The sequence below is a fragment of the Poromitra crassiceps genome, assembly GCF_964638095.1.
Source record: "Poromitra crassiceps genome assembly, chromosome: 30".
In the NCBI taxonomy this organism is placed as follows: domain Eukaryota; kingdom Metazoa; phylum Chordata; class Actinopteri; order Beryciformes; family Melamphaidae; genus Poromitra; species Poromitra crassiceps.
This window is the reverse complement of record NC_139652.1, coordinates 3177340-3197637: the sequence shown is the minus strand read 5'-3', so window position 1 is coordinate 3197637 and position 20298 is coordinate 3177340. Positions and strand designations below refer to the sequence as shown.

General features: G+C 46.2%; 3 protein-coding genes across 5 annotated transcripts in view; 2 read left to right on the top strand and 1 right to left on the bottom strand.

The window, feature by feature from the left end:
* The first annotated feature begins 87 nt into the window (after positions 1-87).
* On the top strand, positions 88-8704 carry immp2l (inner mitochondrial membrane peptidase subunit 2). 2 transcript variants are annotated; one of them, XM_083663045.1, is made up of 6 exons: positions 88-99; positions 853-987; positions 1570-1673; positions 4870-4935; positions 6175-6277; positions 7312-8704. In XM_083663045.1, the coding sequence occupies exons 2-6, from the start codon at positions 856-858 to the stop codon at positions 7438-7440; spliced, it is 534 nt and encodes a 177-aa protein (XP_083519171.1). In that variant the 5' UTR covers positions 88-99; positions 853-855; the 3' UTR covers positions 7441-8704. The 2 variants fall into 2 exon arrangements, with proteins under 2 accessions (XP_083519171.1, XP_083519172.1); XM_083663046.1 differs by lacking the exon at positions 88-99 and adding an exon at positions 562-624.
* Positions 8705-9490: 786 nt separating this feature from the next.
* On the top strand, positions 9491-13834 carry pdcd2l (programmed cell death 2-like). The gene is made up of 3 exons (XM_083662969.1): positions 9491-9647; positions 10707-10983; positions 11650-13834. The coding sequence occupies exons 1-3, from the start codon at positions 9558-9560 to the stop codon at positions 12381-12383; spliced, it is 1101 nt and encodes a 366-aa protein (XP_083519095.1). The 5' UTR covers positions 9491-9557; the 3' UTR covers positions 12384-13834.
* A 1772-nt stretch (positions 13835-15606) lies between these two features.
* nfatc3b (nuclear factor of activated T cells 3b) overlaps positions 15607-20298 on the bottom strand; it is a 26878-nt gene continuing 22186 nt past the window's right edge. The window contains exons 10-12 of one of the 2 annotated variants that reach the window (XR_014553872.1): positions 17633-18263; positions 15919-17010; positions 15607-15842 (exon numbers count right to left, since the gene is read on the bottom strand). Coding sequence is in view for 1 of the 2 variants with exons in the window: in XM_083662930.1 (XP_083519056.1) it covers positions 16898-17010; positions 17633-18263 (744 nt within the window). In the remaining variant the exon portion in view is untranslated. Of the gene's footprint in view, positions 17011-17632; positions 18264-20298 lie in introns of both variants that reach the window. The other variant, XM_083662930.1, reaches the window with a different exon arrangement.

Sequence of the window (20298 nt, the reverse complement as noted above, 5' to 3'; positions counted from 1 at the left end):
AGGCAAATCAACTCCAGAAGATGGCAGCAGTGAAACGTTGTGGATGGATGCAAGCTGCCGTTAAACACAAGAAGAAGGAACCCGGAAGTCAGGTTACTGGTAGGTGAATTAGCTTCTGTTTGATGTGTAGCTTTAGCTTGAGTTTCTGTAGGAAACCATGGTTTGTAAGGACAGCCTGCCGCTGCTGTCTGGAGCGCTGCCTCCACCACGAGCTGCTGGCCCGGGACTAGCAGGGTTAGCACACAGCAGGGCAGGCTAGCCACATGCTAACCATTAGCCTAGCCACCTGACACCAGATGCAGCAGCAGACTGACAGTGCATGGGTACCATTGACAGTACATGGGTACCTATGTGTAGGAGTTGAGGAGAATAAAGTAGCTAATAAAATATCACGATACTTGGCATTATTGCGCGATGATATTACCACACAAAATATCACGATACTACTGTCAGCTGTATCAATTTTTTTTGCCCCACCCCTTGTATAATATCCATATATTGCCCCGCCTTAACTGTTTGTAAGAGATTGTCAGACCTAAGAGTGTTGTCATAACTGTTAAATCTGTCTTTGGCCAAAATGAGAACCAGCAGCTGAGCTGATCACAAATAAAAGCTGTTTGATTGGTAGGTCTTGATCAGAGTTTCTGTGTGATGCAGTTTGATTGGCTGGTGTTGATCAGAGTCTCTGTGTGTGTGTGATTGATTGGTTGGATGGGTCGGTCTTGATCAGTCTCTATGTGATGCAGTTTGATTGGTTGGTCTTGATCAGTGTCTCTGTGTGATGTAGTTTGATTGGTTGATCTTGATCAGTGTCTCTGTGTGATTGGCTGGGGTCTTGTCTCTCTGGTGCAGGTGATGTTTCAGCATGCGGCCGGTCGGCGCTACCTGCGGGCATTTGTTAGCGGTTTCTTTGTGGCAGTGCCTGTCACCGTCACCGCGCTCGACCAACTCGCCTACGTGGCCCGCGTTGAGGGAGCCTCCATGCAGGTGAGACCACCAATCACCATGCAGCTTCACACCATCCACCAATCACCATGCAGCTTCACAGCATCCACCAATCACCATGCAGCTTCACAGCATCCACCAATCACCATGCGGCTTCACAGCATCCACCAATCACCATGCAGCTTCACAGCATCCACCAATCACCATGCAGCTTCACAGCATCCACCAATCACCATGCAGCTTCACAGCATCTGATCCACCAATCACCATGCGGCTTCACATCATCCACCAATCACCATGCGGCTTCACAGCATCCACCAATCACCATGCGGCTTCACAGCATCCACCAATCACCATTAGGGCTGGTTATTCGCAAGGACCTCACGATACGATTGTATGACGATACATTGCTATGCAATACATATTGCAATATATTGCAATACTCATAGTATAATATAATTACTCATAATACATCACTTACTGAACATTTTAAAATAGAGCTGTCTGCTCTCACCTCATGCTTCAAACCAGAGAGACTTCACTTCCTGTCAGCAACATTACAGCAGCCAATCAGAAGTTGAGGAAAATGTTCTCCGGTTCTAATGTATGTGTGCGTGTGTGCAGCCCTCTCTGAACCCAGACGGTGTGTCAGAGTGTGACGTGGTTCTCCTGAGCCGCTGGAGCGTGAGGAACTTCCAGGTCCAGAGAGGAGACATTGTCTCTGTCCTGTGAGTACCTGCACTTTACACAACAACATCATTGTCTCTGTCCTGTGAGTACCTGCACTTTACACAACAACAACATTGTCTCTGTCCTGTGAGTACCTGCACTTTACACAACAACAACATTGTCTCTGTCCTGTGAGTACCTGCACTTTACACAACAACAACATTGTCTCTGTCCTGTGAGTACCTGCACTTTACACAACAACAACATTGTCTCTGTCCTGTGGGTACCTGCACTTTACACAACAACAACATTGTCTCTGTCCTGTGAGTACCTGCACTTTACACAACAACAACATTGTCTCTGTCCTGTGAGTACCTGCACTTTACACAACAACATCATTGTCTCTGTCCTGTGAGTACCTGCACTTTACACAACAACAACATTGTCTCTGTCCTGTGAGTACCTGCACTTTACACAACAACAACATTGTCTCTGTCCTGTGAGTACCTGCACTTTACACAACAACATCATTGTCTCTGTCCTGTGAGTACCTGCACTTTACACAACAACATCATTGTCTCTGTCCTGTGAGTACCTGCACTTTACACAACAACATCATTGTCTCTGTCCTGTGAGTACCTGCACTTTACACAACAACAACATTGTCTCTGTCCTGTGAGTACCTGCACTTTACACAACAACAACATTGTCTCTGTCCTGTGAGTACCTGCACTTTACACAACAACAACATTGTCTCTGTCCTGTGAGTACCTGCACTTTACACAACAACATCATTGTCTCTGTCCTGTGAGTACCTGCACTTTACACAACAACATCATTGTCTCTGTCCTGTGAGTACCTGCACTTTACACAACAACATCATTGTCTCTGTCCTGTGAGTACCTGCACTTTACACAACAACAACATTGTCTCTGTCCTGTGAGTACCTGCACTTTACACAACAACAACATTGTCTCTGTCCTGTGAGTACCTGCACTTTACACAACAACATCATTGTCTCTGTCCTGTGAGTACCTGCACTTTACACAACAACAACATTGTCTCTGTCCTGTGAGTACCTGCACTTTACACAACAACAACATTGTCTCTGTCCTGTGAGTACCTGCACTTTACACAACAACATCATTGTCTCTGTCCTGTGAGTACCTGCACTTTACACAACAACAACATTGTCTCTGTCCTGTGAGTACCTGCACTTTACACAACAACAACATTGTCTCTGTCCTGTGAGTACCTGCACTTTACACAACAACAACATTGTCTCTGTCCTGTGAGTACCTGCACTTTACACAACAACAACATTGTCTCTGTCCTGTGAGTACCTGCACTTTACACAACAACATCATTGTCTCTGTCCTGTGAGTACCTGCACTTTACACAACAACAAACAAGAAAACAAACAAACAACAACATTGTCTCTGCCGCTCCCTCCCGATCTGGTCCGGTCATGTGGTGCTGCGTGTTCAGACTCTGCTAGCAGAGCACAGAGGCATGTGGTGCTGCATGTTCAGACTCTGCTAGCAGAGCACAGAGGCATGTGGTGCTGCATGTTCAGACTCTGCTAGCAGAGCACAGAGGCATGTGGTGCTGCGTGTTCAGACTCTGCTAGCAGAGCACAGAGGCATGTGGTGCTGCGTGTTCAGACTCTGCTAACAGAGCACAGAGGCATGTGGTGCTGCGTGTTCAGACTCTGCTAGCAGAGCACAGAGACATGTGGTGCTGCATGTTCAGACTCTGCTAGCAGAGCACAGAGACATGTGGTGCTGCGTGTTCAGACTCTGCTAACAGAGCACAGAGGCATGTGGTGCTGCGTGTTCAGACTCTGCTAACAGAGCACAGAGGCATGTGGTGCTGCGTGTTCAGACTCTGCTAGCAGAGCACAGAGACATGTGGTGCTGCATGTTCAGACTCTGCTAGCAGAGCACAGAGACATGTGGTGCTGCATGTTCAGACTCTGCTAGCAGAGCACAGAGGCATGTGGTGCTGCGTGTTCAGACTCTGCTAACAGAGCACAGAGGCATGTGGTGCTGCATGTTCAGACTCTGCTAACAGAGCACAGAGGCATGTGGTGCTGCATGTTCAGACTCTGCTAACAGAGCACAGAGGCATGTGGTGCTGCATGTTCAGACTCTGCTAGCAGAGCACAGAGGCATGTGATGCTGCATGTTCAGACTCTGCTAACAGAGCACAGAGACATGTGGTGCTGCATGTTCAGACTCTGCTAACAGAGCACAGAGGCATGTGGTGCTGCATGTTCAGACTCTGCTAGCAGAGCACAGAGGCATGTGGTGCTGCGTGTTCAGACTCTGCTAACAGAGCACGGGGGGCATGTGGTGCTGCGTGTTCAGACTCTGCTAGCAGAGCACAGAGACATGTGGTGCTGCATGTTCAGACTCTGCTAACAGAGCACAGAGGCATGTGGTGCTGCGTATTCAGACTCTGCTAGCCGAGCACAGAGGCTGAGCGCTCATTAAGCTAATCTGACGGCGGCGCTCACATTTAGCTCCTACTTTGTGGTGGGTGGTGATGCAGCAGTGCAGCATCAGACAGCCGGAGAGGAAAGGCCAGGCCACGCTCTCAGCATACAGAGCTGAAAGCCATGGGGGGGTCTGACCCTTTGCTCACACCTGGCACTTAACATAAGCAGAGCTCATACTGAAGCTGAGCTCACGCTTAACCGGTGACACAAGCACTCTCTTTTCCTCAGCGCCTCGCTCGGCGTGCATTGACCCCTCCCACAACTTCCATTGACTTCATGCCTGGCTGGCAGCTTCACGCTTGGAAAATAGGACTGAATCCTGAACGATCACTTCAGCGGGGTTTGAGCGTGGCTGGTGTGAACGGCTTCGCCTGTTAACAAGGAAATGAAACTTGTGGGTTCAGCGTAGCTTGAGCATTGCTTGGGCGTATGGTGTGAACGTGCCTTGAGGCGCTTGGCTGACATATTTACACATGCAGTGTGTTCAGGCAATCCTACCAACCAAACTTGTCCTGAGACTCCAGGTGTAATTGATCAAAATAATCAATATTTATTTTGCAAGCAAAGTATATTCTGTAGTACAACAGCCCCAATAGCTTTGTTGTAACCAGACAATGACAACAAATCTATAAGCCTTACAAATAGGGCAATAAAGTGTGGTTAAAAAAGAGAAAGAACAAGCTAGCAGCAGGTAGCTGAGGAGTGACTCTGAGGCTGCAGCGCTCAGCTGTTCACTCATGTGTTCCTCTCCTCAGGTCACCCAGGAACCCCCAGCAGAAGATCATCAAGAGGGTCATCGGCCTGGAGGGAGACTTCATCAGGTAGGACCCCCACAGACAGACACTAGTCACTGCTAGAGAGGAAACGCTATGAACATTTCATATCACCATTATAGTGACCAAACTAGGGATGCACATTTTCCACAAATTCCAGAATCGATCATTGGTAACGTTAACGATCAATCAATCTATTAATTGTAATTAAAATACAAAATTTTCCAAACAATACCAAATGTGTTTTTTCCTCAATAAAACCTGTGTTTATACAGCAGCAACATATTGTATATTTCTCACAGCATTGCATAGCAGCATAGCCTACACTATGAAACATAAAAACGGAGAGGCATAACTTTTAACATTTGCCCAGAATCCGCGCCGCGGCCGCTGCCGCTGCCTAGGTCCAACAGGGGCTCACTTACCGCGGATTGTTTATTTTTTCTGCTCGCAGTGCGTCGCAGCTCTTAAACACTGATGCCGAGTTGACACCGTTCTACTGACAGAACGCACGTTGCTTTTTGTTGTTGTTTTGATCAAGTCCATTTTCACATGCTCGAGTAAATCCTTAACGAGCGAGTAATCGATCTTCGATTAATTGTGTGCATCCCTAGACCAAACTTATCACGGTTATTTAACAATCTTAACAATACCGCGATAAGGATATTTTAACAATATGTAAAAATGGATGAAAATGTCCAAAAAGTACTGATACACTCACTGAAATCATGTCACCAAACCTGCACGCCTGCGTCTGGGAGACTGTTGCTAACTATGGTTGACGATGGACAGTGTTTGCACGGTAACATGGTTTTAATGATTTGAAAGTTCAAATAAAAATTTTAAACTGTTCCTGGCAGCGGTACTTCCGGCTTGGTCAGACGTTCCTACAGAGACAATTGGCGGTGTCTGTGGGTCATTAGCATCTCAGCTGGTGTATGTCCCGTCCGTAACAGACTGGTCACTACTGATCAGACAGACTAATAAAGTCATGTGACACAGAAGTAAATTGCCCATAAAATCAAATGTTTTAGGGCCACGATTTATCTCGTAGCTGGTTGGCTTGGAAAACTCAATGGAGTAATGAATGGGAAGTTCACTTCCTGGAACCGGAGCTGCGAAAAAGTGGGTGGTCACTGTTGAGCTCCATATGCCGTTTACATGACCCATATCAAATTCTGAATATTGTCATATTCAGAAAAATAGTGTCTTGGAAACTTTCAGCTCTGACCTCTGTGGATAAAAAAAACAGAATGAAAGCAGAAGCTGTCTCCTCTCTCTGTACAGGACGCTGGGCTATAAGAACCAGTTTGTTCGAGTTCCAGACGGTCACCTCTGGATCGAGGGCGACCATCACGGCCACAGCCTGGACAGCAACAGCTTCGGCCCGGTGCGTACCAAACCCCCCCCCCCCCCACCACCACCAGTCTGCACTAACAAAACACGTCATTCAATACAAAAACACACACAGAGCCTCTCAAAGATCATCTATTGTAGAAGATGACACGCTCTCAGACAGGACAGAACATCGCCTCAGACAACTGTAAATTAATAATGACAGAATTACATGAGCATATCCACACAGCAAACTGTGAATTAATGATGATTAGACCATGGTCTGGGCGAATACTTGATTCTGATTGGCTGCAGGGTGTCCATTATTTTCTGATGATGTACACCTACTAAGTAGTTCCAGTAGTAGTTCAAACCACAGGATGGCCACAAACTGCAGGAAGTACACTGCTCCTCTGATTATTATCTTTTTTTTTGTACCTTTATTTATACAGGGGGAGTCTCACTGAGAGCAATGCTCTCTTTTTCAGGAGTGACCTGTTCACATTCACACACACATTCATACCTGGAAGCTGACCAGTACAACCACAGTCTGATCTGCTGGCCACTGAGCAGCTCCACTGGAGCGGTTGGGGTTAAGGGCCTTGCTCAAGGGCACCTCAGTGGTGGTAATGAGGGAGGGGCAAGCGCTGCCTTTTCACTTTCCCCAATGAGTTCTACTATCACATCATCTGAGCGATCAGCTCTCATCCCTCCCACTCGCTGTTCAGCTCGTTACCTCAGTCTGTGGTTGGTCCTATTTACTGGACTGGAGCAGTGAATGTTTCCATTGCATAGGAACCTGATGGGATGGTAATGCTTGTTCCAGGTATTAGTCAAACCCTCAGGTGTTGCCAAGGGAACTGAGTTAGCTTATGAAAAACTTTAGATTTTGATTGCAAAACACGTGAAAATATAAATGAATGCTCGAATGTCTTTATTTTCGTTGGCAAGTGAGCATGGTATAAATGGGTTAATGTTCTCTGATGTGTCCATGATCACAAATGAATGGACTTGGAGGCGTCTGTGAAGTCCACGCCTCCACGTCTCCACGCCTCCACGTCTCTGATGATGTCACTCGTGTTTTCCCAGGTGTCAGTGGGACTGCTTCACGGCAGAGCTTCCCACATCATCTGGCCACCCAGCCGCTGGCAGCCAATCAGAGCAGCCCTGCCCCCCAACAGAGGACCAATCTACACAGAGGAGGAGGAGCAGGAGTGATGAACACACACACACACACACACACACGCACACACACACACACACACACACACACACACACACACATTACAGTAATGTCATGTTGAATGACCCATTTGCAGTGTATACCAGCCCGGTCTCAGAATGAAATGACCAGTGTTGGGCAAGTTACTTTCAAAATGTAATATACTACATATTACTAGTTCACTCTCATTTGAAAGTAATAAGTTACTTTACAATATTACTGTCTGTGTAGAGTAACTTGTTACTTATTACACTACTTTTGCATTACTTTCACCAAAACGACAGCAGCAGCAGAATGACATCGCCGCCCCAGAACCATCCCGAAAAATAATGTCAACCGCCTTGAAGTCAGTGTAAACAATCCAAAATTCTAAAGGTTATTCTTTTCCTTTGTTATTGTCATCTGTAGTGGTTATTTGCATAAAAACAGACAATTTGATTAGGAAATGATTGTATCTTTATTTAAATATGTGCCTTGATAAACATTTTCTTTAACTCAATTTGTAACTTGAGTTACCTGACAAAGTAACTGGTATAATATTACTGAAATCCTTCCTATAAGTAATAAGTTATATTACTAAGTTACTGCTTTTGTAATGAGTTACCCCCAACACTGGAAATGACCACACAAAATCCATGACCTCACTTCTCTCAGCGGCCATCTTGAAAATGACCCCTTTCCGGAACTTAGATTTTCCTGGATTTTTAGTATGTTATTTAACATGCCAACAGTACCAGAATCCATTGGAAAAACCTTTTGTATCAATTTGTTCGGGGTTGGATGTTTTTTTTTCTTCCATAGAATGACTGATCTATAAGAGTCGTTGGTTAAACTCACTCAGCAGTATAACGGCCCTTTAACCAGCTCCACCAAGGGAGCTACAGTAGCTCTCTTGGTGTTGCGGTTAGCACATGTGCTTTGCAAGCGGGAGAGCGTGGGATCGAATCCGCTCCTGGGCAAAAGCCCTATGGGTTGCTGTGCGGAGCCCTTAGCCCCGCCCATCAGTCAGTCACACAGCAATGTGTTTCATGTAGTCTGACTGTACACAGCCACACATACTGTACAGGTGACATTGTTCTAATGAAAACCACGTACAAAAAGTTACGTGGAATGCCCCTTTAAGCCGGGCAGGTCTGTTTGTACTCTCTTGTCCTCCATGTCTCAAACTGTCTATTGAGGATGTAATGTGGATTATTCATTAGTTTCCAGTGTAATGGAAGAAAACTGGCTGTATGGTTCAATAAAAATCTATTTTTATTTTCCTTTTGTTTTGTGTTTTTATTTGTGTTGCTGCTGAGCATCCCATGAAGATTATTTTTTTCTCTCAATATTTTATTTAATTTTTTTCAGACCAGTACACAAACAAAACACACAAACAGGCTCGGACAGAGGAAAAAACAACAGAAACATCAACATTCAATATTACAACAAGGTGCTTATGTACTTATAAGAGATATTGTGCAAAGGATCCCACGCAAGAGCAACCAGCCAGGTGAGTCACCTGTCACCCCTAAACCTCATCAAGGTAGGCCAGGAACGGGTAAGATTCTCTTCTTATTAAACATTCTCAGCATCTCTCGTCCCACACCTACCAGACGACCCGGGGTCTTCATGAGAGGAGAGCACCAGACGACCCGAATAATGCCAGAATAATTGAATATGCCCATTCGTCCTAACATCATATTTCAACGTCAGCGACTTGGAAAATAGGCTACCTCTAAATCAGCCTCCATACCGGCTGTGATTTGGCCTAGTCCTGGACGTCACTGAAAGACGTCATCACAATGTCATCATGATGTCATTTTGCTTGCTGGGATGAATTACACAGAATATAGTAGTTTTTTATTTTTTATTTAATTTCTTTCCTAGACGAATTAACTTTGATCCTGTTCTACATACTCCGGTACAGTAGGTGGCGGTATGCACCTTAAAAGTTGGTATTGCAATCCGCCAAAAAACAAAGAAGAAGAAGAAGGTGACGCAATGCACGTCATTTCCTGCCGGTGTTGTAAACCGTTGTAAACAACATGTGAGAGAAATGGAGCCGGCGGCTCTGGTCGGGCTGTGTGACGGACACATCGATCACAGATATCGATCGTCGTTTCTGACCAACATGGTGGGCGGCGTGCCCGCGCTGCCGCCGCGCGTCACCTGGCAGTCTGCGCCCCCCCGCTGCGGTGCGTGCGGCTCCGGTCTGGCCCAGGTGAGGCGCACTGTGAGGCTACAGCTCGGCTGACATTTTCACACGTTACATACAGACTCATAGAAAAAAGACCAATCAAAACACGCAACAGATCGAAATGATATTAAACATAACCCCAAAGGGCTTGTTTTGTAAATCATTCAATATTCTTCAGGTTTGCAACCTGGCTGGAGTGAGATTTTGATGCCATGGGCACACAGGAAGAGGTTTATTTGATACAGCATGCTGGAGTGATGTCACTTGGATATTATAAACCTCCTATCCTCCCACTTTTCTCTTTTGGCATGATTACCATAAGTAGCCTGGCTACCATTTAAGTAGATTGCCAAAACATGTTACAAGGTGTAAAATCTGAGGAGGCTATTAGCCTATATGGTAATTCAGAATGAACAAACTGCAAACCATTGAATCTATTCCACAACAGTGACACAGGGTGGTTTATATCAGCTATGAGAGTGCTCCTCCACCAGTAGGCCAAGTGTTAATAATAACAATAATAATAATGGTAATAATAATAACAGGGTTCCTACACAACTATGGAAAAGTATAGAATTTGATTTGAGTATTTTCCATGTCTAGAAAAGTATGGAAAAAGGAAGAGTGTGGAAGGATATTTGTTTCCAAACAGTTGTTTATTGTGACGGACTATATTAATTTTTCTAAATATACAATTCTGAATTTAGACCAATTAAATTGATAATACAAGCAAGTGTGTTATCATGGCATCAGAATGTAACATACATGTTAACAGTTGGATTTTAAAACCATTTAAATTAGTTACATAATTAACATCTAGCTAATTATGACGCCCGGGGCGTCAAAGTTAAGTTCAAAGTTGCACTAGGGAGAAGGGGTGGGAGTACATACTATTTTACTTACCTTACCTAAACCTAGGGCTGGGCAATAATTCAATATTATCATTTATCATCTTTAAGGGGAATTATATTGTGATGATATGAAGATACGCTCCATGCTGTGTGTTGCTGTAGGTGGTGCAGGTGTACTGCCCCCTGCAGGGCTCTCCATGTAAAGTGTTAAACTGTCTGTGTTTTGCTGTAGGTGGTGCAGGTGTACTGCCCCCTGCAGGGCTCTCCGTACCACCGCACCCTGCACCTGCTGGCGTGCTGCAGCGCGGCATGTGTCGGCCGAGCGGAGAGCTGGAGGGTGTTCCGCTGCCAGAGCCTGGAGGAGGAGGAGGGCCCCACGGCTCCCAGGGGCCCGACCCAGGAGGAGAGGAGCCCCCCTAACCCTCTGCCTGCTACAGACTGGTGTGATGGAGCTGACGACTGGGGCATGGATGGAGAGGAGGAGGATGAGGAGGATGAAGAGGGTGAAGGTAAGGCTGGACCTTAAAGTTCAGTATAGATGAAAGATAGTGTGAGAAGCATGTGAGATGATTGGCAGGGTTCCTACATGCTCTTCATTTTTAAACTTGTATATTTTTCCAGGCAGACTCTATGTTCTTGACTGGATGTGATGTTGGTGCAGACCCTATGTTCTTGACTGGATGTGATGTTGGTGCAGACCCTATGTTCTTGACTGGATGTGATTTTGGTGCAGACCCTATGTTCTTGACTGGATGTGATTTTGGTGCAGACCCTATGTTCTTGACTGGATATGATTTTGGTGCAGACCCTATGTTCTTGACTGGATGTGATTTTGGTGCAGACCCTATGTTCTTGACTGGATGTGATTTTGGTACAGACCCTATGTTCTTGACTGGATATGATTTTGGTGCAAACCCTATGTTGTTGACTCTGAAAAGACACAGAAATGCGATATGGGTGATCAGTGCGTCCGCACTGAAGACACATCAGTCAAAAGCAGATTGGAATCACATTTGAAACTACCTCTATTTGTGGTTTGGGACAAGTGACACAAATCCGATGTGTTGCTGTTCAGACTCATAAAACCAATCTGGATACAATCTGGATAGTTTTTTCTGTTTTTTTTTGTTTTTTTCAAATTCCCAAATTCACATTCATTTTCAATACTTTTCCAGAATTTCCAGACCTGCATACGAACCCCGAGACGGAGCTCCAGGCTGAGGAGGAGGCCAGGCATACCGCGGCCGGTCAGGAGGAGGTCCGCTCTGGTCAGGAGGAGGCCCACTCCGGGCAGGAGGAGGTCCGCTCCGGGCTGCAGGCTCTCCAGCTGGGAGGAGCCGAGCAGGCCCCTCCCCCTGAGCAGGTCCCCTCCCCTGTGTTCCGCCCATGCTTCATCAGCGTGGTGGAAGAGGCGGACCTGGAGGCGGAGCCGGAGCTGGAGCACGCTCAGAGGCTGCTGAGGGAGTACGAGAGGAGGGAGGGCGTGGCGGTGCGACAGCTGCAGGCGGGCGGCGGCGAGGAGGGCGGCGGGGGGGACGAGAGGTACGAGAAGAGCCGGGCGCGGCACGGGGACCTGGCCTTCTCCCGTTTCCTGAAGCGGATCTCTGCGTGTCCAGAGCAGATCCTGCGCTACAGCCGGGCCGGAGCGCCGCTCTTTGTGTCCGCGCCGCCCTCCAACATGGCCGACATGGTGCCGGCGTGCGGCCGCTGCGGCGCCACGCGAGGCTTCGAGCTGCAGCTGATGCCCGCTCTGGTCAGCCTGCTGCGGGCCGGGGAGGAGCTGGAGCTGGAGTTCGGCACGGTCCTGATCTACACCTGCACGAGGAGCTGCTGGCCGGCCGGGGCGCGCTCTCCTCTGGAGGAGTTCAGCTTCCTGCAGCCTGACCCAGACCAGCTGCTCTTCAACTGACCCAACCAGAGGGGCACCGATACCGATACCAGCCGATACAGTGTTTCAAATAACAATATGGCCGGTACCGATACCAGCCGATACAGTGTTTCAAATAACAATTATGGCCGAGACCGATACCAGCCGATACTGAGGTTTAATATAACAATATGGCCAATAACCGATACCGCGTTATTATGGAACCCACTAGAGTTTTGGGCAGAACACGCCCTGCCCGCAACACTATCTGTGTTTTCTGACCCTGACCAGCGATGTACCCATATTTTGGACATTTTGGGCCGATACCCATATTTTGTTTTGTATTGACCTGTTTGTGACCTGCCAAAATATTCTATATTCTGCCCTTTATATTATATTATTATTATATTATACCAAAGATGACTTTTTTTTAAACTTCAGTGAAGCGTACATGACGGTAAAGCACACCCTCTCATGTAATGTTGCTTAATAACCTCACGCTGATTCAACTTGAGCATCTTTGGAACAGATTAGTTACACATTGTACTGTATGTTAATGGATATCAGCCAATGCCATCGCTGGATTTCATCTGATCAGAATCAGAATCATTTTTATTGCCACAGTATGCAAGTTACATACGAGGAATTTGTCTTTATGCAGCGTAGCGGTCAGGTCAATATACAGAGATAAAGAAGTAGGAAAGATAAGTGCAATCAAATACAATATGTACATGAGTGGAGGAGTGTTCAGTGGACATTAAATATGAATTTACATTGAATTTTCATGAAATTTACAGTCTGAGTTAAATAGGTGTTAAATAGGCAGTGAATTTACATTTACAGTTTACAGTCCCGAGTTAAACAGACATTAAATTAAATGTGAGTTACAGTCTGAGCAGTTAGCTATGATTTAGTTCACAAGAGTAATCTAATGCTGTAGAGTTCTGGTAGGGGAGGCAGCTATAATACTAAGTAGTGGCGAGTGAAGTCCAACCGCTATGGCTGCAATGGCCGATGGCGGTTGGGAAGAAGCTGTTCTTGTGGCGAGAGGTTCTGGTCTTGGCAGACCTCAGTCTCTTGCCGTGGGGGAGTGTTTTGAAGAGTTTGTGGTCAGGATGGGAGGGGTCGGCCATGATCTTACGAGACCGCTTCAGTGTCCTGGCTGCGTGCAGGTCCTGGAGGGATGGAGGAGACAGTGATGGAGGAGGTGAGGATGGACTCGACGATGGAGGTGTAGAAGTGCATTATTGAATGTCAACAATACAAAAGTCCATTTCCGATATTGAACTGATCTGCATCACTAACCTGATCTGATGTGATGATGTAATGTTGATGTGATATCTGTATCTAGTGCATCACTAACCTGATCTGTGACCTCCTTACTGATGTGATGTCATGTTGATGTGGGACTTGAAGCTGATTGGTTACTGATGTGATGATGTCATGTTGATGTGGGACTTGAAGCCGATTGGACTGCTGACTTCTGTCTTGATAAGAACCATCTGATGCCTTAACACGACTCTTCTGTTGGTCAGCAAGGAGAATAAATGAGTTGAACGTCAACATGTTGTTTTTTTAACCCACTCTCCTCCTGTTTCAAGGCACCGGCATCATTTTCCAAATAGACGTATGTTGTAAAGTGTAGTTTCAGTTCATTACAACAGTGGTTCTCAAACGTTTTGACTTGACCCCTTAAAATGAAGCAATGCCCACTCACCGTGTTACGTGTGGCTTTTCAACCAAAGAATGATGTTCAGGTTGTTTAATTGGATTAATTACCAGAGGCCTGGAGGCTTAAAACTACAAGACAACAGTAAATCTGCATAGTAGATATATGGTTTTTCTTATGCCATAATTAACCCACAACTCCTCAAAAAGATCTTGCGCTTCCCTCTGGGGGTTCCCGGCCCCTAGGTTGAGAACCACTTCTAAATAAAGTTAGCTTCTATAAAGACTTAAGAGTTCCACCGTAGTTTCAGTTGATTACAGGACACATTTTCTTTGGATGTATTTTATTCAAATGCAAACTCGTGATATGTTTTGACAGTTCACAGCAACCAAGCTAGAACAACACAGCAGCTGCATGGCCAGACAGACGAGGAGATGTTCAGAGAAGAAACCAAGCTAGAACAACACAGCAGCTGCATGGCCAGACGGACGTGGAGATGTTCAGAGAAGAAACCAAGCTAGAACAACACAGCAGCTGCATGGCCAGACGGACGTGGAGATGTTCAGAGAAGAAACCAAGCTAGAACAACACAGCAGCTGCATGGCCAGACAGACGTGGAGATGTTCAGAGAAGAAACCAAGCTAGAACAACACAGCAGCTGCATGGCCAGACAGACGTGGAGATGTTCAGAGAAGAAACCAAGCTAGAACAACACAGCAGCTGCATGGCCAGACAGACGAGGAGATGTTCAGAGGAGAAACCAAGCTAGAACAACACAGCAGCTGCATGGCCAGACAGACGAGGAGATGTTCAGAGAAGAAACCAAGCTAGAACAACACAGCAGCTGCATGGCCAGACAGACGAGGAGATGTTCAGAGAAGAAACCAAGCTAGAACATGGAGATGATCTGAAGCGGGTTGTGTTGACTGAGCAGATCCACAGTATTAAAAACAGACTGAGTCAGCCCATAAATAGTCATAACGGTAACATGTCCTCATGTCTTCAGTCTCTTAACTTCACACACCCTTTGGATGCACAATGTTAACTTCACTCACAGCTCCAGTCTCTGGGTCTTTACACAGCCATGAAGTTTATACTCGACACAAATATAAACAACACTTTTTTTTTGCTCCCATTTTTCAAGAGTTTAAATTAGGGATGTACGATATTTGATTTTTTTGGGGAGCGATATCCGATACTCTTGTGCGATACCAATATATGAGCACAATGTTCTTTCCACTTAAAGTCAATGAACTTCAAGTCTCTCCTGTAGTGGAATGAACACATGATGCCTGCTCTTATGGTAACTGGCAGATGCAGACATGAATACAATCCACCTGACAGGTGTGGCCTATCAAGATTCTGATTAAACAGCAGCTGTTGACCAGGTGTGCCTCGGCTGTCACAATAAAAGGCTGCTCTGATGTGCAGTTTGATCACACAACACAATAATGAGTGTTTTTACATTTATGAAGGAGAAGAAATGCCAGCACTCTCAAAATGTCCTTTTGTTAATTGAATTGAAGCAGATGGCAGGTACAAACGTTTCGACAGAAGTCTTCCTCAGTGACTTCTGTGGAAACGTTTGTACCTGCCATCTGCTTCAATTCAATTAACAAAAGGACATTTTGAGAGTGCTGGCATTTCTTCTCCTTCATAGACTTTTTTGAGCCGTGCCACCAACTGTTTTTTCTGTGAGTGATGCTTGCTTTTCCCCTTTTTCATTGAGTTTACATTTACACAATAAACAGATAACAGAGAATAATCAGGTAAGTGGTAGTGTGCATTTAAATGCACCAGTCACACCTGGTGAACCACCCTGATCACATGACCTCCCATTTAGCCTGGTGAACCACCCTGATCACATGACCTCACACTTAGCCTGGTGAACCACCCTGATCACATGACCTCACACTTAGCCTGGTGACATAGTGCTGCCATGGACCAATCAGGACCAGGCTACTACAGTACATAGTGCTGCCATGGACCAATCAGGACAAGGCTACTACAGTACATAGTGCTGCCATGGACCAATCAGGACAAGGCTACTACAGTACTTGCCTTGAGAGAGGACTCCTTCACCAAATCCACCCGGAAGAAAGACGAAAAGGTCTTCCACCGAGGAACTCGGCTGGTGCGTCCTCTTGTTCTACTCTTGTTCTTGTTTACTTGATGTTATTTAATCTATTTCTGCAATAACTTACTGCACTTACGGCTGTGTTTACTCTACTAATGTTAACGGTACCGCTCGTTGCTTCGGGAGCCGCCATACTGTTTTGCTAGAGGCATCCCTGATTGGCCGGTTACATTGTCAACGACGAGGAAGGTCCCCGATTGGCCCGTGCACTTTGTAATTTTTGGGAAATGGCTGGGGGCGGGGCCTGGAGGCCAGACTGATCTGCAGAACGAAACAGACTGTGAGGTCATGTGATCAGTATGGTTTACCAGGCTAGGATTTAAACACATTAAGGAACAATTTGAGAGAAATAAGCCTTTTGTGAGCAAGCAAGTCTGAGAGCTTTTATTTCAACTCGTGGAAAACGGGAGCAAAAACAAAAGTGTTAAGTTTGTAGATCCTGAGATTTGATTTAGTCAAGAAACTTGCATGGATCTAGCAGAAGCTTCAGTGCAGAACCTTCTTCCTTAATACTGTTCTTCTGTCCCATGGCACCTTAGTGCATTCAATGATCTTCTCTGTGAATCTAGTTCCTGAGTCTCTGTCCTGAGGTCAGAAGGTCTTTGGTTTGTTGGTGAGGTTTGAGTGGCCTGGAGCTCCTGAGCCGAGTGAGAACGTGTTTGGTTTGAGGCACTTGGAGATCGCCTTGCTGAAGCCATCGCAGGTTCATTCTCCAGCAGAAGAAGAAGAAGAAGCAGCAGCACCATGGATCTACTGCAGGCGTTGGCAGAACGGCGAGGCATCACTGGACTTCTGCTCCCAGTCCAGCTGGAACTGGTCGGACTGGCTCATAACGCCGATGTCTCTGTCAATGATCTCATTCACTGAAACAACACACAGAGCATAGATCAGACCAGCAGAAATACAGGTGGAACCATTTGTGTGTCAGACTCTGTGCTACTCGTACCATTTGTGTGTCAGACTCTGCGCTACTCGTACTGAAACACGGACTGCTCATTAGTCTGACACCTCAATAGTCCGAAAAATGTCCCATTTGACTCAAACAAAGAAACATTATTATGCAGAATGACCGTTTCTCAAACAGAAACTTATGGCTAATTATCATGCAATGTATATTGTATTCTACTGGACTGCAATTTTTGTGATTGTGTCTTTTAGATATTTTCTTTCTTCTTCTTCTGAATCTCGATACGACCGCTACGCTGCATACTTACATTAATTAAGACAAATCCCTCGTATGTAATCTTTACATATTTCAATAAAAGTGATTTTGATTCTGATTCTGAAGATGCTCTCATTTTATTTATCCCAAGGGAAATTCTTTTGGACATACAGGCTGCTACATACAGTACAACAGTGCCATAATCATATATTTGGACCGTGTCTTCAGAACCACTGACTTTTTTTTTGCAACGTCAGTACCGTTCAGAAAAGGCTTTAACAGCTCTTGTTGCCACTATATTTAAATGAAATGTAACTTCTTACGGTCATCCAGGGTGATCTCCTGGAGGCTCGGCTCCTCCTCCTCCTCCTCCTCCTGCTTGATGCTCAGAGCCTCCCCAGAGGTCTTCTCCCTCACAGCTCCACCACAGGAGGTCCGAGGAGGAACTGAGGAGGCCTGAGGAGGCATGGAGAAGGTGTGATCAGGGACCGAGGAGGTGTGATGTGGGAACGTGGAGGCGTGAGGAAAGAGTAAGGAGGTTTGCAGGGGGATCTTGGAGGTTCTTGGAGAGACTGAGGAGGTCTGAGGAGGTGCTGAGAACAGCTCCAGCTCCTGAGAGTCCAGCTGGAAGAGCAGCCTGTGTGGTTCTGCTCGGTGGTTCGAGTCCGGCAGGGCGGAGCGGGCGTGCTGGAGGAGGAGGGGGGGGTGTTGCGGGGAGTCGTAGTAACCACAGGGGTCGTAATAAGCCACGTCCGGGCAGAAGACAGGCGCGTTATGGGAGATGTAGTCCTTGTCCCAGCACTCCTGCTTGACTCGGCTGGGTCCGCCGGGCAGGAAACTGAAGCTGTGGCTCAGGCTTCTTCTTCTCTTCCCGTTTGAGACGTAGAACTGCACCTGGACCGCACTGCGCACCTGCTGGTCATGATATGGAGGAATCTCCACGACGATGCTGGACTGCAGGAACACAACACGTACACACAGATGCATGCATTACACACACACACACACACACACACACACACACACACACACACACACACACACACACAGAAGAAGGTTTCTACGGTGCAGCTCAACAACATGTGAACAGGTTTTCAGTGCATTCAGTTCCTGAATAGAGTGCTGCAGGGATGAGGCCAACCTGGAAGTTACCATCGCCCTGGTTCCGTTGACAAAAAAACAAAACAAAACAAAACAAACTATTGGATTTTCCCTTTGGATTTTGGATTATTGCATGAAACTAGCTCTGTGGCTAACACAGTTTATGATACGTACAAGTTTTGATCAGCAAGATTATCTTCACAAATGCAAATACCACTTTATGATTTTTGATTAGGATGATTTCAAATGCAGATGGAAAAAATACAATTGGGTTTTTGTCAAGGGAACCAGGGTGATGCTGGTTGGCCTCCAAAAATAAGTCCTCCCTGAAGCACTCTGTAGAGAGTGATGAGGGTGAGGAAGTCCTCCCTGAAGCACTCTGTTGAGAGTGATGAGGGTGAGGAAGTCCTCCCTGAAGCACTCTGTTGAGAGTGATGAGGGTGAGGAAGTCCTCCCTGAAGCACTCTGTTGAGAGTGATGAGGGTGAGGAAGTACACTGACTGTGTTTACATGGACTTCTGAGGCGTATGCTGCTTTTGACCATATGGAGTCTGAAGACAGGCAGTTAGGTCGATCATCTGGTGACTTGTTGCAGTCAAAACAACCTGGTGCTAAATGCTCAAAAGACAGTGGAGATGATTGTGGATTACAGGAGGAACACATCCCACCATCACCCTGGGTGACTCCCCAGTCAACACTGTGGAGTCCTTCTGCTTCCTGGTATCCATCATCAGCCAGGACCTGAAATGGGAGCTGAACATCAGAGCTCTCACCAAGAAGGCACAGCAGAGGATGTACTTTGTGCGGCAGCTGAAGAAATTCAAAGTGCCAAAGGCCACGATGGTGCACTTCTACACCTCCATCGTTGAGTCCAGCCTCACCTCCTCCCTTACCATCTGGTATGCTGCTGCCACTCTCAAGCTAGACATCAACTGACTGCAACGCATCATCCGCTGTGCTGAGAAGGTGATCGGATGCAACCTGCCATCCCTTCGGGACCTGCACACAGCCTGGATGCTGAAGCGGTCTTCTAAAATCATGGCCAACCCCTCCCACCCCGGACACAAACTCTTCAATACCCTCCCCCTCAGCAAGAGACAGAGGTTTGTCAAGACTAGAACCTCTCGCCACAAGGTCAGCTTCTTCCCAACTGCCATCGGCCTCATCAACAAGTCACGAAAGCCCCCTCTACCAAGGACCCTAACCCCCCCAAAAATGAACACAGTTGAACCCCCCCCACTGATATGAGCACCGCCAAACAAACCTCACTTTACAGCAGCAGCAGCTGGACTGTTTAATGTCTATTTCACTTGGACTGTAAATTCATATTTAATGCCTATTTAACAGTCCTCCTATTCGTGTATATATATTATATATATTATATATATTGGACTGCACTTGCAATGTTATTTTGTCTTTTAGATATTTTTCCTATTTTCCTTTTATCTCTGAATATTGACATGACCGCTACGCTGCATACTGACACTAAGACAAATTCCTCATCTGTAATCTTGCATATTGTGGCAATGAAAGTGATTCTGATTCTGAATATGGTGTTTACATGGAACACAGAGCCATGTGGTTATTCATATCCCTGTACACATGATAAGTATAGTATCACGGTTACCATACGACTTGCGCCTGTGATGTTTACGACACAAACCTGCATCACTTGCACACTCCTATTGATCATTCAACTTTTTTTGGGCCAAGACTGTGGGGGTTTTCCACTGGGATTCCCTGTTCGCCGGTGTCTGTCCCTGTTCGCACACGGCTTATTTTAGTCACAAGTCCTCTGGTCAGCGTTTCCATGCTTTCTCCCATCTAAACTGCCAAGTATATTTTACTCTGTTACGTCACTTGGCTGTGCAGATAGTCGGCAGCAGTC

Coding starts and splice junctions, on each gene's coding strand:
- immp2l (XM_083663045.1), top strand. CDS start 856: ATGTTTCAGCATGCGGCCGGTCGGCGCTACCTGCGGGCATTTGTTAGC. Junction 4,936..6,174: donor CTGGAGGGAGACTTCATCAG/GTAGGACCCCCA, acceptor CTCTCTGTACAG/GACGCTGGGCTATAAGAACC. Junction 6,278..7,311: donor ACAGCAACAGCTTCGGCCCG/GTGCGTACCAAA, acceptor GTGTTTTCCCAG/GTGTCAGTGGGACTGCTTCA.
- pdcd2l (XM_083662969.1), top strand. CDS start 9,558: ATGGTGGGCGGCGTGCCCGCGCTGCCGCCGCGCGTCACCTGGCAGTCT. Junction 9,648..10,706: donor GCGGCTCCGGTCTGGCCCAG/GTGAGGCGCACT, acceptor GTTTTGCTGTAG/GTGGTGCAGGTGTACTGCCC. Junction 10,984..11,649: donor GGAGGATGAAGAGGGTGAAG/GTAAGGCTGGAC, acceptor ATACTTTTCCAG/AATTTCCAGACCTGCATACG.